Consider the following 13155-nt stretch of genomic DNA (forward strand, 5'->3'; position numbering starts at 1 on the left):
TCTTCTACTTTCTTTCTTCTGCTTTCTTTCTCTTCAGGAAGGATATGGACCATTAGAGTTAATACAATGTGGTTCTAGTTGGTATTTAAAAGCATCATGGTCTTTACCATCACAACGGGCTGATGTTAAGGGACCACGGCAAGATGTTTTCCAATGACCAAATCGTTGACAATGAAAACATCTAACAGGGTTAGGAATATAAGGCCGTACCTTACAATTCAGATATCCTGCCATGATTGTGGTAGGAGGACATGATGTTGTAGATGTTAATATTAGAACATTTGTAGGCTCCATAATACCGTCTCTACGAGTAAAAATACGGCGCACGGCTGTAACACCTTGGCTGGTGAAACCTGTGATGATCTCTTACTTTGGAATGGTCTTTAAACCATTCTCAACTGTAACTCCTCTGGAAGAATTCAAAGTAGAATGAGAAGTAACCACAATGAGTATATCTCCAATGGCGTTTGACTTAAAGAGGAGTTTGGAATGTTGTAATGAAGCTGTTTCCACTAAAATGTCCCCAGACAGTAAATTTTTGACCGATTTAGGAGAGCCAAGAAGCCCTACTAAACCCTTCTGAATAAAAAAATGCAGACATCTGCCCTAAGGATTTCTCAGTTAACGAATGTATAATTAAAAATCGTGGGACAGATTCAAGTTGTGAGTTCGACCGTACAGAGTCATCAATGTGCGGTCGTTTGCCAGTAGTCAGATTTCTCTCTATGCTGTCATGCTTGTTTATGTTTTTTTTTATTTGAGAGATATTCATAATAAAAAAAAAATATTTTGGTGCCCACTGACCCCACCCACCATGGAGCTCTACGAAAGAACGACCTACAGTGCCAAATAAGGTCACTGCAGCGACGCCAGAGTTTCATGACCACTACACCCGAACACCAGAATCAGACATAATGTCCACTACACCTGTTGAGGACGTCCTACGCTGGCACTTAGATGACTCTTGCCCATATGGGCTAGCCGAATGATCTTGTGGGGGGCACCCTAAGACCGCCTGTCTACAAGAATTGAAGGCCAAAGTGGTGCGTTGAAGATGAACCTCTCAATAACCAGGATCATCTCCTCCCCTTCACAGGTCACCACGCACAGCAAACACGCTGGTGGACGTTTAGACCCCAGAGGATGTAAACTGAATGTACAGAATCTTCTCTGGGAAGTCCCCTCACCACGTACAGGAATCCTCATCGAGGGGTTTGAACTGTAGACTAAAGAGGAGGAAGTTAGTCAACAGCACACATACACATATCGCCAACAGTTGGACTATTATAGTCCAATAGTGGGATTTGACCCTTACTCTTTTAACACACCTATGGCCCCAAATTGCAAAGCACGATACTCTCTTAGTAACGGGACGCAAACTATTGATAATCAAATTCACATTTCGGGGCATGAACAATTATCCAAAGTCCTGCCTCAAACAACAAACATTACCCCAGATCCTGCCCTAAACAATTCGTAATTTCGTATGTCCAAAAGGTCAGTCATTGTCCATTGTTAATGAAGCTACCATAAATACTAGTCTCTATTTGGCTTTAAAAATGTGCCCAAGTCATTCTTTAATTACTGAGTTAGTTTCACACTTGATGGACTTCAATTTACTTCTAATGTTTTACGTTCCAAAAATCAAACTAATAAACAGAAGAAGTTTCGTAAACCTAACCAAAAAATGTTTTGCAAAATATTAATAGCTTCGGTTTTGATAATCTACCAAAACCAAAAAAGGCAGCAATTATAACGTATTTGTTTAAAACTGAATTATCTTATGAAAATACAATTAAAAAGACTTAAAACTTTGCATGGGTATTTATTTTATTTAAAGAAAGAATGATTTTATTTGATAAATTTTTAACTCAAATTATCATCCCCATAAACGTGTTTTGAAAAACCAATACTTACATGAAGTGATTTCATCATTTTCTGATGTCACATTTATTAGACTCGTTCTACAAATCCGCCAAAGACCTGAGTGACTGTATAAAAAAATCTTCCTTGTATTGTTCATGTAGAGGCCGCCATTGTTGGGTGCAGAAACTGTGAACCAGTAGTCCGTACTCATGGCTACAACCCATAAGATAACTGCTATGGCTGAGCTGAAGGTAAAACATATCAGTAGGAGATGTTCGCATCTCGCAGCAGCAGTAAGACGATTACCCCCCAGAGCCATTTTTTCTCATCCTTATGGTCTTCCCTGTGGATAAAAGAGAGAATGTTTTTTATTTCAGTTTAGTTGTTGTAATCCATTTTATTTCTCTTTATTCAATTGCTAGTAACTTCTAAACACGTTTGCACGAGCGAAGAACAGATAAAGTTCACTGCACGAAGGGGAAGGTAATTAGTATAAATTATCGATAAGGAAATTAATCTTACTTTATAGCAAGCATTTTTAATTAGACACAGATCTACACAAAGAGCTATTTTTCCCTGCTCACCACGAGTATCGAAACCTTGTTTCTAGCATTGTAAGTCTGCAGACATACCATTGTGTATACAGAAAGAATCAACTTACTAGCGTCCTGTATAGCTTAATAACTACCTATCACACAATTTTTCTCTTTGTGTGTGTGTGTTTGTGTATATATATATATATAAATATATACCAAAAAAGAAAGGATTTGTAGTGTCCTCTCGTTGAAGAAAATGAAAAAAAGAACACTTTCGAATACTTACAATGTATTAAACTCTAGTAAAGATAAGATCAAACTGGTACATTACAAACTAAAAATAAAAGTTATATACCAAATAAGTTTGAATTATGTGTTATTCTTCTAAAAAGATCAACATATAAATTTATGTCTTACTTTGTCAAGTAGATCTACCACCTCGGTGGTGGCGACACGGAATATCACTGGTTTCGTTTAAACAATTGCCACAAATAGAGCCCTTGCTAAACATTTAAATCAAATTTCTGGAAAGGTAGGATAAAAATCGAATTCTGTGAATTGTTTTATCTGGATTTATACGACATTGTCGATGATATTTCTATGACTACATAATTACATTCGAAAAAACGCGTTTTTGTTATCAATCAGCACCACCTACCCGGGTTGTACTTAATATGTCTGAAGTAGTTTGAGTTGTTAAAGTAAATAGCGAGTGCCAGGAGGCTAGCCTATTGACTCAGTTGGAACGACAACTGGTGTGTGAGGTAAAATTACATGTATGTTGTCCTACAATCCTGAAGCTAGGCTCGAGAACGTGTCTTGTTTGTGAGAGAGGAAATGTGTAGCAGGGAAAAAGAGTGAGGAAAACTGCCTTGCTTGGAGGTTTTATGAGGCTTGCCCTTTAGCTCAGTTATTTGAGACACTCGTCCGGAATATGACAAGTCTAGGATTCTAATCGAAGGCCAGGATCACCTGAACAAATATCACATGTCCAACAATGTGTGGTGAATGAATATTATGCACATGAATAATTATACCATTTTAAGAGTTCATGAGCATGACCTACCAAATACCACCCCTCTTTTCCAATGAGGTTATAAACTATAGGCCCATTAATGCCTTACATCAGTTGTGGGAAACGTTATAAAATGTTTGATATAAGATGCTTCATAAAGTCTTTTGATAAAGTTTACAATTTTATTGAATAGTCGACATGGTTTCACTGAGGGAAAATCTTACCTTAATCATCTTTTGACATTCTTGGAAGAGTTACTGAATAGAGGGTAAAGGTGTAGATTTGGTGTATCTCGATTTTTAGAAAGCATTTGACAAAGTTCCACGAAAAAGGCTTGTAAAGAAACTTATCTCTGTAGGTGTGGGAAGGAATAAGTAAATAAATTAGACGAAAATTGGCTGGATGGAAGAAATCAGAGGGTTTTTACAAATTGAATTCAGTCAAACTGGATTAACGTTGCAAGAGAGATGGGCATCTTAGGTTAGGGCTCGGTCTTAGGACTTTTGCTTTGTTTGATTTAGATCTATGACACATACAACAGAATTTAGAGAGTTCAAAATGTTCATAAATTTTATTCATATAAAATGTAATATTTTCTTATATTAAAAATAGTACTCTTATTGATAAGATAACAGTTTTGTAAGAACTCCAGTTTATCAGTATTAGATTTTAAAATTACATCAATAAAGATACAATCAAACTCTCACTGCAGTTCTAGTGAAAGTCGTGTTCTTGTTGTGAAGAGAGAGTTTTATTTAAAATTATGTTCTATTATAAAGAAATCGTGATATTTTTCTAATTTCCTGAACTTATTATAAACGAAATGTGAAATGTTTTCATGGATTTCTGTTTATTGTGTTATTCAGTAGATGACAAAGGAATTTGGGTTCCATACATAAATACTGACATATACACTACGTTCATTACTGTAAGATTTGAATTATGAACACAATTGGTCTGGCACGTAATTTGAGAGTCGCGGATTCGAATCCCCATCACACCAAACATACTCGCTCTTTCAGCCGTGGGTGCGTTATAATGTTACGGTAAATTCCACTGTTCGTTTGTAAAAGAGTAGCTTAAGAGTTGACGGTGAGTAGTGATGACTAGCTGCCTTCCCTCTAGTCTTACACTGCTCAATTAGGAACGACTAGCGCAGATAGCCCTCGTGTAGAATTGCGCGAAATTAAAAAAACAAACAAACAATGAATATAGTTTGGATGGAAATAATCTTGACAGTGTCATGAAAGAAATTTATCCTGGTGTAATAGGTGATTAGTTTCTACAACAATTAAAGCTGTGTGCTGCTGCTAGCTGTATAGGCAATATGATTTTAAGTTGCATTTCCAGAAATATTGAATACAAGTCTAAAATGGATATAATTTTATTATATAAGCCAGTGGTTAAGCGACATTTGGAGTAATGTGTTCAGTGTTGGATTCGATTTCTTAACACAGGTAGGACATTAATGGAAATGGTTCAGAGGATGGCTATTAGAATGATGCCTTAGATAGAGGGTCGTCATACGATCAGAACTGAAATACCTCAAAATGTTTTATCTTGAAAGAGAAGAGTTGGGGGCATCTGATTGAAGTGTTTACGATCCTTAATGGAATTGGTAGTATCAATGCACCATCTTTTATCATATTTAACAATGAGAACAGTAGAACTAATGGACACAAGTATAAATTTTGGCAGAGTGGAGTCATCTTCAACTGAGACTGTTTTATTTTTCTAACAGAGTTGTTAGCCTTTGAATGGGCTACCTTCAGGTGTTATGGATGTAGTAAATTTAAGTAAGTTTAAGTGAAAGCTTGATGACTACATGAATTATGAGGGCTGGATTTAAGATTTTATTAAAATTTTATTTATAAATATTTTTAGTTGAGTTTAGAGTATTGGACAGTCGAGACGAACCAGTAGGTCCCATGTTGTCTCAAAACATTATATGTGCTACAGATGTTTTTTTATACCACAGTATCGTTGTAACCAAACTCATCTCCTCTGGGTAAACTGCATAACTAATACGTTAAATTTGACCTTCATTTATTTTTTCTGTTTATTTTAGCGGAAGAATAGAGACTGGGCCATTTGTACTTTGTCCACTAGGAGGATAGAAGTAACAAATTTGTACCAAGCTAGACAGAGGGCTTGCATGTCTCATTCTGAGAAAACGTCTTATATATAATCTAAATATTAAATATCCCAATGGTTTATGGTGTCCGTTTAAATAAGACAATAAAACAGTAAGGTTTTTTTTTAATTAAGCATGGAGCTGAACAATGGGATATCTGTCTTCTGCCCATCACAGGTATCGAAACCCGATTTCTAGCGGTGTGAGTCCTCAGGCATACTGCTGGGCCACTGGGAGGATGGGCATAACAGTGAGAAACGTTGAAATGGGGAACTTTATAATATTGCAAAGCTTATTAAATAATCATACACCAAAGTTTATATACAATCTTCCATTATATATTATGAAACTGACTTGAATTAATAACTTAATAGTACATTTTTAGATTATATAATAGTCTGCTACTAAACACCACAGTCCTAAACAAGGCAAGAATAAACTGAAAAATGAATTGACCACAAATCGTAACTTTTCACTATAATTCAACCCGTCCATTAAATATTAATTGTCATTACACTGTGTATATCTAAAAAAACTGACTTTTGGGTATTACTAGGTTACCATCTGCGATCATATCTCGAGTTCTACTGGAATCGTAACTGTTTAATTGTCATTAATTTTATACGAGAAGTAACACATTGTATGTTCACTTGGAAAATGTACGTCTGATTATAAAGTACAATACGCACATTCAGTCACATCTACCCTTGATTTTTCCATTTATTTATGTTCAGAAAGTGTTCATAAATGGATTCGTTTTAGCATAATATTCTTCGTTCTTTTTCTTTTGTTTAGTATGTCCCTTTATCCATCTTCATTTATAGATCACGATATATTTTTACTTTCACGTCACTTTGAATTCAGGAAGGCGACTATGTGTGATTATTTGCAGAATCCCCCCCACCTTTTCAGGTCAGCACGTGACAGCACAAAAGATATTTTATTAATAACATTATTTTCCTGTTGTTACACACAGAACTAGACAGTGGGCTATCTCTGCTCTACCCACCACGAGTATCGAAACCCAGTTTTTAGCTTTATAAGTCATCAGATTTAACCCTAAAAATATTATTAAATACGACTTTCAGTGTTGCGGTTAACAAACGAGCATTCACAAACACACCACACGTTAAGAGTAATTTGCAACAAGAAACTTTGCCAATAAACTTGATGGCCTTAGGTGATAAGCGAGATGAACGTTTAAAAACCCTAATTCTGAGTGGCAATGTCAACAGCTACATTTTACGGAGATTAGCTCCAACTTCTTAAGAAACCTTCTTTATATCCCGAAAAACCTAACAGGTAATCTCTGCCACTTGCTGCTAGCAGTCTAGTGTTTTGGTTAAAGCAATAAGAATTTTTTTCATGGGTTTGGAGAGTTAACATTAAACATATTTATATTCGATTTAAATACCAACAGAGAAATTTTATGAATAACGATCAAAACATAATTAATTGTCGATGATTTAATGTTGAAAATCCTTTCCTAGAAATAAATTCACCATTTTGTTTTACTGTTAAAAAAACACACACACATATACATACGTTTTAAACTGTAAGTTTGGTTTGCGCTAGCCGTCCCTAATTTAACAGTGTAAAACCAGAGGGAAGGCAGCTAGTCATCACCACTCACCGCCAATTCTTGGGCAACTCTTTTACCAACGAAGAGTGGGATTAACCGTAACATTATAACGCCCCCACAGCTGAAAGGGTGAGCATATTTGTTGTGACGGGGATTCGAACCCGCGACCGTCAGATTACGAGTCGAGTGCCTTAACCAGTTGGCTATGCCGAGCCCCGGCAAAGAATTAGGTCTGAACTGAGACACGGAGCTTGAAGGGAATTGTTTGTTTCTGTCACTTTTCCTTGTTTTGACAACAGAGATAAAATTTTTGCGTTGTTTGTTTCCAGGTGAAAGATATAATTAATATTGTCTAAGTTACGAACTGAATTACAACACATTAATTTTTTTCTATTGGTTAATGAAAATGTAGATAACTCCAAATTGATACCTCGGTAATACGAGGGTTAACAATGATATCCCCTGGTCGATACCTTGGTTATACGACAAGTAAAATATAGATATCCTTCGTTTGATTTCTCAGTAATACAAGGGTTAAGATTTTTTTATCTTTTTACATCTGCTACATCTTTGACCAAAACTATCTACTGGTTCTCAGCCTTTATTAACCAAAACAATCCACTGGTTTTCAATCTTTGTAGACCAGAATAATCCACTGTTTTTCAGCCTTTATTAACCAGAAGAATCCATTGGATATTTTTGTGGGTTTTTTTTCAGAGAGGGGCAAAACTAAAACAAATGCACCATTAAAACAAAACACATTAGCCACCAGTGTCCATTTCACTTACTTACCAAATGTTACATTCTCTCTATTATAATTATATTTCTCGTTATAAGTCTGTTTGTTTATTTGTTTGTTTTTGAATTTCGCACAAAGCTACTCGAGGGCTGTCTGTGCTAGCCGTCCCTAATTTAGTAGTGTAAGACTAGAAGAATGGCAGCTAGTCATTACCACCCACCGCCAACTCTTGGGCTACTCTTTTACCAACGAATAGTGGGATTGATCGACACCTTATAACGCCCCCACGGCTGGGAGGGCGAGTATGTTTGGCGCAACGGGGATGCTAACCCGCGACCCTCAGATTACGAGTCGCACGCCTTAACACGCTTGGCCATGCAGGGCCCGTTAAGGTCAACTTCAGAAAGCCCAGAACGCAAACGCAAACTAACGTGGCAGGGGTTTAGTTTAGAGAGAAAGAAATCAGAAGAATTCTCTCTCCAACTGGAGTGTTCAGGAACGTTGTGGTTCCTCTTCGTCCCCTTTAGTGGAAGGTTATTGAATTTAGCTGGGTTTTTTTTTGTTGTTTTTTTTTATTTTGACTCTCTTTGGGTGAAGGAGTGAAGTTGGTCATAATTAATATTCGTGAGCGAGGAAAAGGTAGCACCGGAAAAAACAGCCAGAACTCGTCCCGAAAGGCAGATAGCATAGTAAAATATGAACATAGAAAGCCCAGATAGAACAAAGGAAGCTTTTATAGTACAGGTAAATTTAGCCAGTCATGTTAACAAACAGTCTTTAGTTTTTACTGAAGACAGCTACCTCTAAAAATAATCACTACATACTCTTGTAACTTCAAGGAGAAATAGGACAACCGAGAAAAAAGGTTTTGTTACTGTAAACAACGAATAATCAAACTTCTAGGATTAAAAAAAATAATTGTCTTTTTTTGTTTCATTAACTTGAAACGAGTGGGAAAGATTATCTAGAAAAAAACTGTTTAGCAGTTTTTTGAAACTCTAATGTAAACAACCAAATTGTTTTGAATTTTAAAAAGATCACAGGTACTATGCCCTTATACGGCGACGTCGATGATGTGTGTTAAGTTCCCTACTGGAACAGCGGTAAGTCTACAACCCTAAAATATCAGCGGTTCGATTTCCCTCGGTGGACTCAGCCCGATGCTGCTTTGCTATAAGAAAACACACATATATGTGTTAGAAACAAATTTATTTTTGTTGCAATATGTATTTGAAACTATATTTAGACATTGAAGATAGAATGTTTTTGTTGCACAAAAGCGTTTTTCCCCACCGGTTTAAGTTAAATCTAAAGGCTAAAAACCGATTTTTCAGAAGCTGTAGCTGTCTTGTAAAAAAAAAAAAAAATCGAGGTTATTTCTGGAAAAAAAGGCCTCTTTGCTGTAGGTGGAGTTATATTCAGAAAAAGTAACATATCGAGTATTAACTCTAGAATAATATTTGTTTTTGAATGTTTCGTAAATATACTCGGAAAGTTATCTTCGCTATCTGGTCCATAATTTTTAACTGACAGACTACGGGAAAAGCTGCTAGTCAACACCACCTACCCCTAACTATTAGGGTACTCTTATCGCTTAATTGGATTTGACAATTACTCTTGGCCCAGCATGGCCAGGTGGTTAAGGCAATCGACTAGTAAGTAATCTGAGGGTCACGGGTTCGAATCCCCATCACACCAAACATGTTCACCCTTTCAGCCATAAGAGCGTTATAATGTGCTAGCCAATCCCACTATTCGCTGGTAAAAGAGTAGCCTAAGGGTTGACAGTGAGTGATGATGACTAGCTGCCTTCTCTCTAGTCTTACACTACTAAATTAAGGACGGGTAACGTAGATAGCCCTAGAGAAGTTTTGCACGAAATACAAACAAACCAGTTACTTCTTAAATGCATCGGCGACTGCAAAATGCAAAATTTGTTTCTAAGTTTTGACGATTACGGGGAGAGGATTAAGGAACTTAAGATTCACAGCCCAGGCACATAATCACTGGACCACGCCAGATCTTTTAGACTGTATATTTTGAATGGAATTTCACCAGCAGGAGATTTCACTATGTTTATGAAAACAGTGAAAGAGATATTCGAATATTTTAAAATTTGTTATAACTTAAAGCTAGTCATTGAGCTTGGGCTATCTGCTCCTTTATTCGTTTCAAAACTCTGACCTTGAATTGTAGCATTATAATCCTTAATTTTAAACGATCACTTATTTACATAAAAGGGGGCTATACAAACAGGCAGAAGGTCTTTAGAGATTAGGTGTAGCCGTCTATAATTTTCCATTTCTGATCAAAGAGAATGTTGCAGTTAAACACCAGCTGCCCCACAAATTGGATTAACTGCCATTCTTATAACGCGACCACAGTTAAAAGTAATATTTTAATATTTGGTACTTTAAAAATGTATTACAATTAATTGCGAATTTTGGAAGAAATGAAATTTATGTGTTAATTCATTTCTGAAAGTCCAGAATGGCCGGGTGGTTAGGGCGCTCGACTTTCAATCTGATGGTCGCGAGTTTGAATCTCAGTCACACTAAATATGCTTATCCTTTCTGCTGTTGGAGCGTTATAATGTGACGGTCAATCCCACTATTCATTTGTAAAAAAAGGTTGTCCAACAGTTGGAAATGGGTAGTGATGACTAGCTGCCTAAATTAGGGACGGCTAAGCGCAGATAGCCCTTGTGTAGTTTTGCGGGATATTCACACAAACAAAACTATTTTTGAAACAGAATTATGTGCTATGTGATAACGCCCTCAATGTTAGTTTATCATTTTAATATTCTGATTTTAACCATAACAGGATTAAACGTTAGTCAATAAATATTAAGAAAATGAGTTTTTAAGTTTTCAAACAATTAAAAAAACTAGTTGTCTAAGCGAATTTACAATGGGGAATATATTGTTCATTTGATTTTTACAACAATGAGAAACATACTATTCATTTGATTTTTACAACAATGGGGAACATATTGTTCATTTGATTTTTACAACAATGAGAAGCATACTGCTCATCTGATTTTTACAACAAAGGGGAACATATTGTTCATTTGATTTTTACAACAATGGGTAACATATTATTCATTTGATGCCTTCTGGGAAACATTTATATTCCCTAGAAATTTACGTGGATTGTCACGTAGATAACATCGACAACTGTAGAATTAAAAGAAGCATTGAAAACTTTTATAAAGTGGTAACTTACTTATCATACTAATTTTACGTTCTTAAATAAAAATGGATTGTCTCTGTTTGTTGGAGTTACTCGAGGGTTAGCTATTCTTGTCGTCCCTAATTTTAAAGTGATAAACTAGAGGAAAAAGCACTTTGTCAAAAACCATCCGCCATCAAATTTTGAACTACTCTCTTCCAATGAACGATGGAATTGACCGTCTCATTATAAGCCCCTATGAAGTAAAGAAATAACATGCTTGGCGACGTGTTTCGACTCCGGAACACCCAATTTGCGATTTAAGAAAAGAAGAACGAAACGAGTGTGTATTCTATCGATACCTAAAAGTAATTATTAAACGATTTGTTAGCATTGTTAAGTGACATACCTTAATCAGTGCTCTGATTGGAACTGCTACAGATATTACATATTTGATCTACTCATGAAACGTGCATTTCACGTGGTTTTTATTACAGTCAGGGACAAATAAAACGTTACTACGACGATTATTAACAAGCGTAATTTGTTAAAACCATCATAAATAAACAGAATACACTTTGAATCCAGTAATAATATAGTGTCCAATCTTTTCATAAAGAGTACATCTGAGACTTACCCCAAAAAATAACCTTCACTAAAGATATATTATTATAAATTTTGTATGGGAAAAGTCATAGAACAAATCACAAAAAAAAGAAATAAATTTGAAATTTATCACAAGAAGAACTGACTAAAAACTACATCGGTATAACTTACGATATTCTATTGGAGTAATGTGTAACTTCTGGACGTGAGCAGTTTTAGTTTATTTAACATACCCTGTTGGTAAAGTATCCAATCAATACGTTTACCTACTGCGACAAACTTATTTACATACAGTTATGTACTGTAGATACTGTAACAAGTCCTTCAGCACGACCTCATGTCAGTCACTTTGTCTCAGTGCAAAAATCAGGTTACTAACGTAAGGTTTTTGAAATACCATGCAAAGTTACACGAAGGCTATCTTTTTCAGTAAAATAAGTGTGTGTGTGTTTTGTTATAGCAAAGCCACATTAAGCTATCTGCTGAGTCCACCGAGGAGAATCGAACCACTGATTTTAGCGTTATAAATCTGTAAACTTACTGCTATACCAGCGGGGAAAGAGGGTTATCTGCGCTAGCCGTTCTTCATTTAGCAGTTAAAAATACTAGATGGAAGATGCCTACCTACTCATCACTACTTGCTCGCAAACTCTTGGATTACTCTTTTACCAACGAATAGCGGGATTGATAGTCCCATTACAATTCCGCACGGCTGAAAAGGCAAACGTGTTTGGTGTGAGAGGGATTCGAACCCGCAACCCTCAGATTGCGAGTCAAGTGCTCTAATCACCAGGCCATGCCGGGTCCTAACAGAAAGGAAATAATAATGAACATTATAGTTCGGGTCTTTCATATATCAACGTTCTTCTGTTTATTTTTACATTTCGGGACTATCTGAAAGGTTATCATTCTAACTTGCAGATCGAAAGATCTAAACTCAGGTCGCAATGCGTGCTTAACACGATCGAATTTAGATACGAGAAGATTATGACCATGACGGTCAGTCCTGTGATATTCTGTCAGTAAGAGTTTGTTGTAGGTTCTTTTGATCGAGTTTGTGTTCCTCTGGTCAATAGCTCAAAGTTAAAGATGGTTAATATTGTATCTCGGGGTTCTCTAACCTGACCATTTGGCACATAAATAAAAACATCACATTTAAAGTGTCTGTTTTACTGAAAAGTCACGTTGTACTATTTACTGTGCCCATCGCGAGAAATCGAACCCCTAATTTTTGCGTTGTAGGTTCGTACATTTACTGCTGGACCACCGGAGAGGATCAAACGGTGGATATTATATAACTTATTCTCAAGCTGTTCATGTTGCTACAAAAAGCATTTAATAACAAAGTTCACCTTTCTCAGAAAAAGAACAACAAAAAATGGTTTTATTTAAATTATCCTGAGAAATACTTATATACATATATATAAGACCTAATAAATGTATCCAATAAAATGTTAGCATTGTTAGGCCTCGTTACTTTACAAACGTAAAGTTTAAAATGTCATA

The 13155-nt window shown here is 36.0% G+C and overlaps 1 protein-coding gene across 1 annotated transcript in view; it reads right to left on the bottom strand.

Annotated features, from left to right (window-relative positions):
• The window catches only part of LOC143255035 (transmembrane protein 114-like), an 81636-nt gene that overhangs the window by 45090 nt on the left and 23391 nt on the right, over window positions 1-13155 (bottom strand). The window contains exon 2 of the mRNA XM_076510054.1: window positions 1918-2209. Within this exon, the coding sequence (XP_076366169.1) occupies window positions 1918-2185 (268 nt within the window). The 5' untranslated portion in view covers window positions 2186-2209. The remainder of the gene's footprint in view (window positions 1-1917; window positions 2210-13155) is intronic.

This window comes from Tachypleus tridentatus, chromosome 7 (genome assembly GCF_004210375.1).
Source record: "Tachypleus tridentatus isolate NWPU-2018 chromosome 7, ASM421037v1, whole genome shotgun sequence".
NCBI lineage: Eukaryota > Metazoa > Arthropoda > Merostomata > Xiphosura > Limulidae > Tachypleus > Tachypleus tridentatus.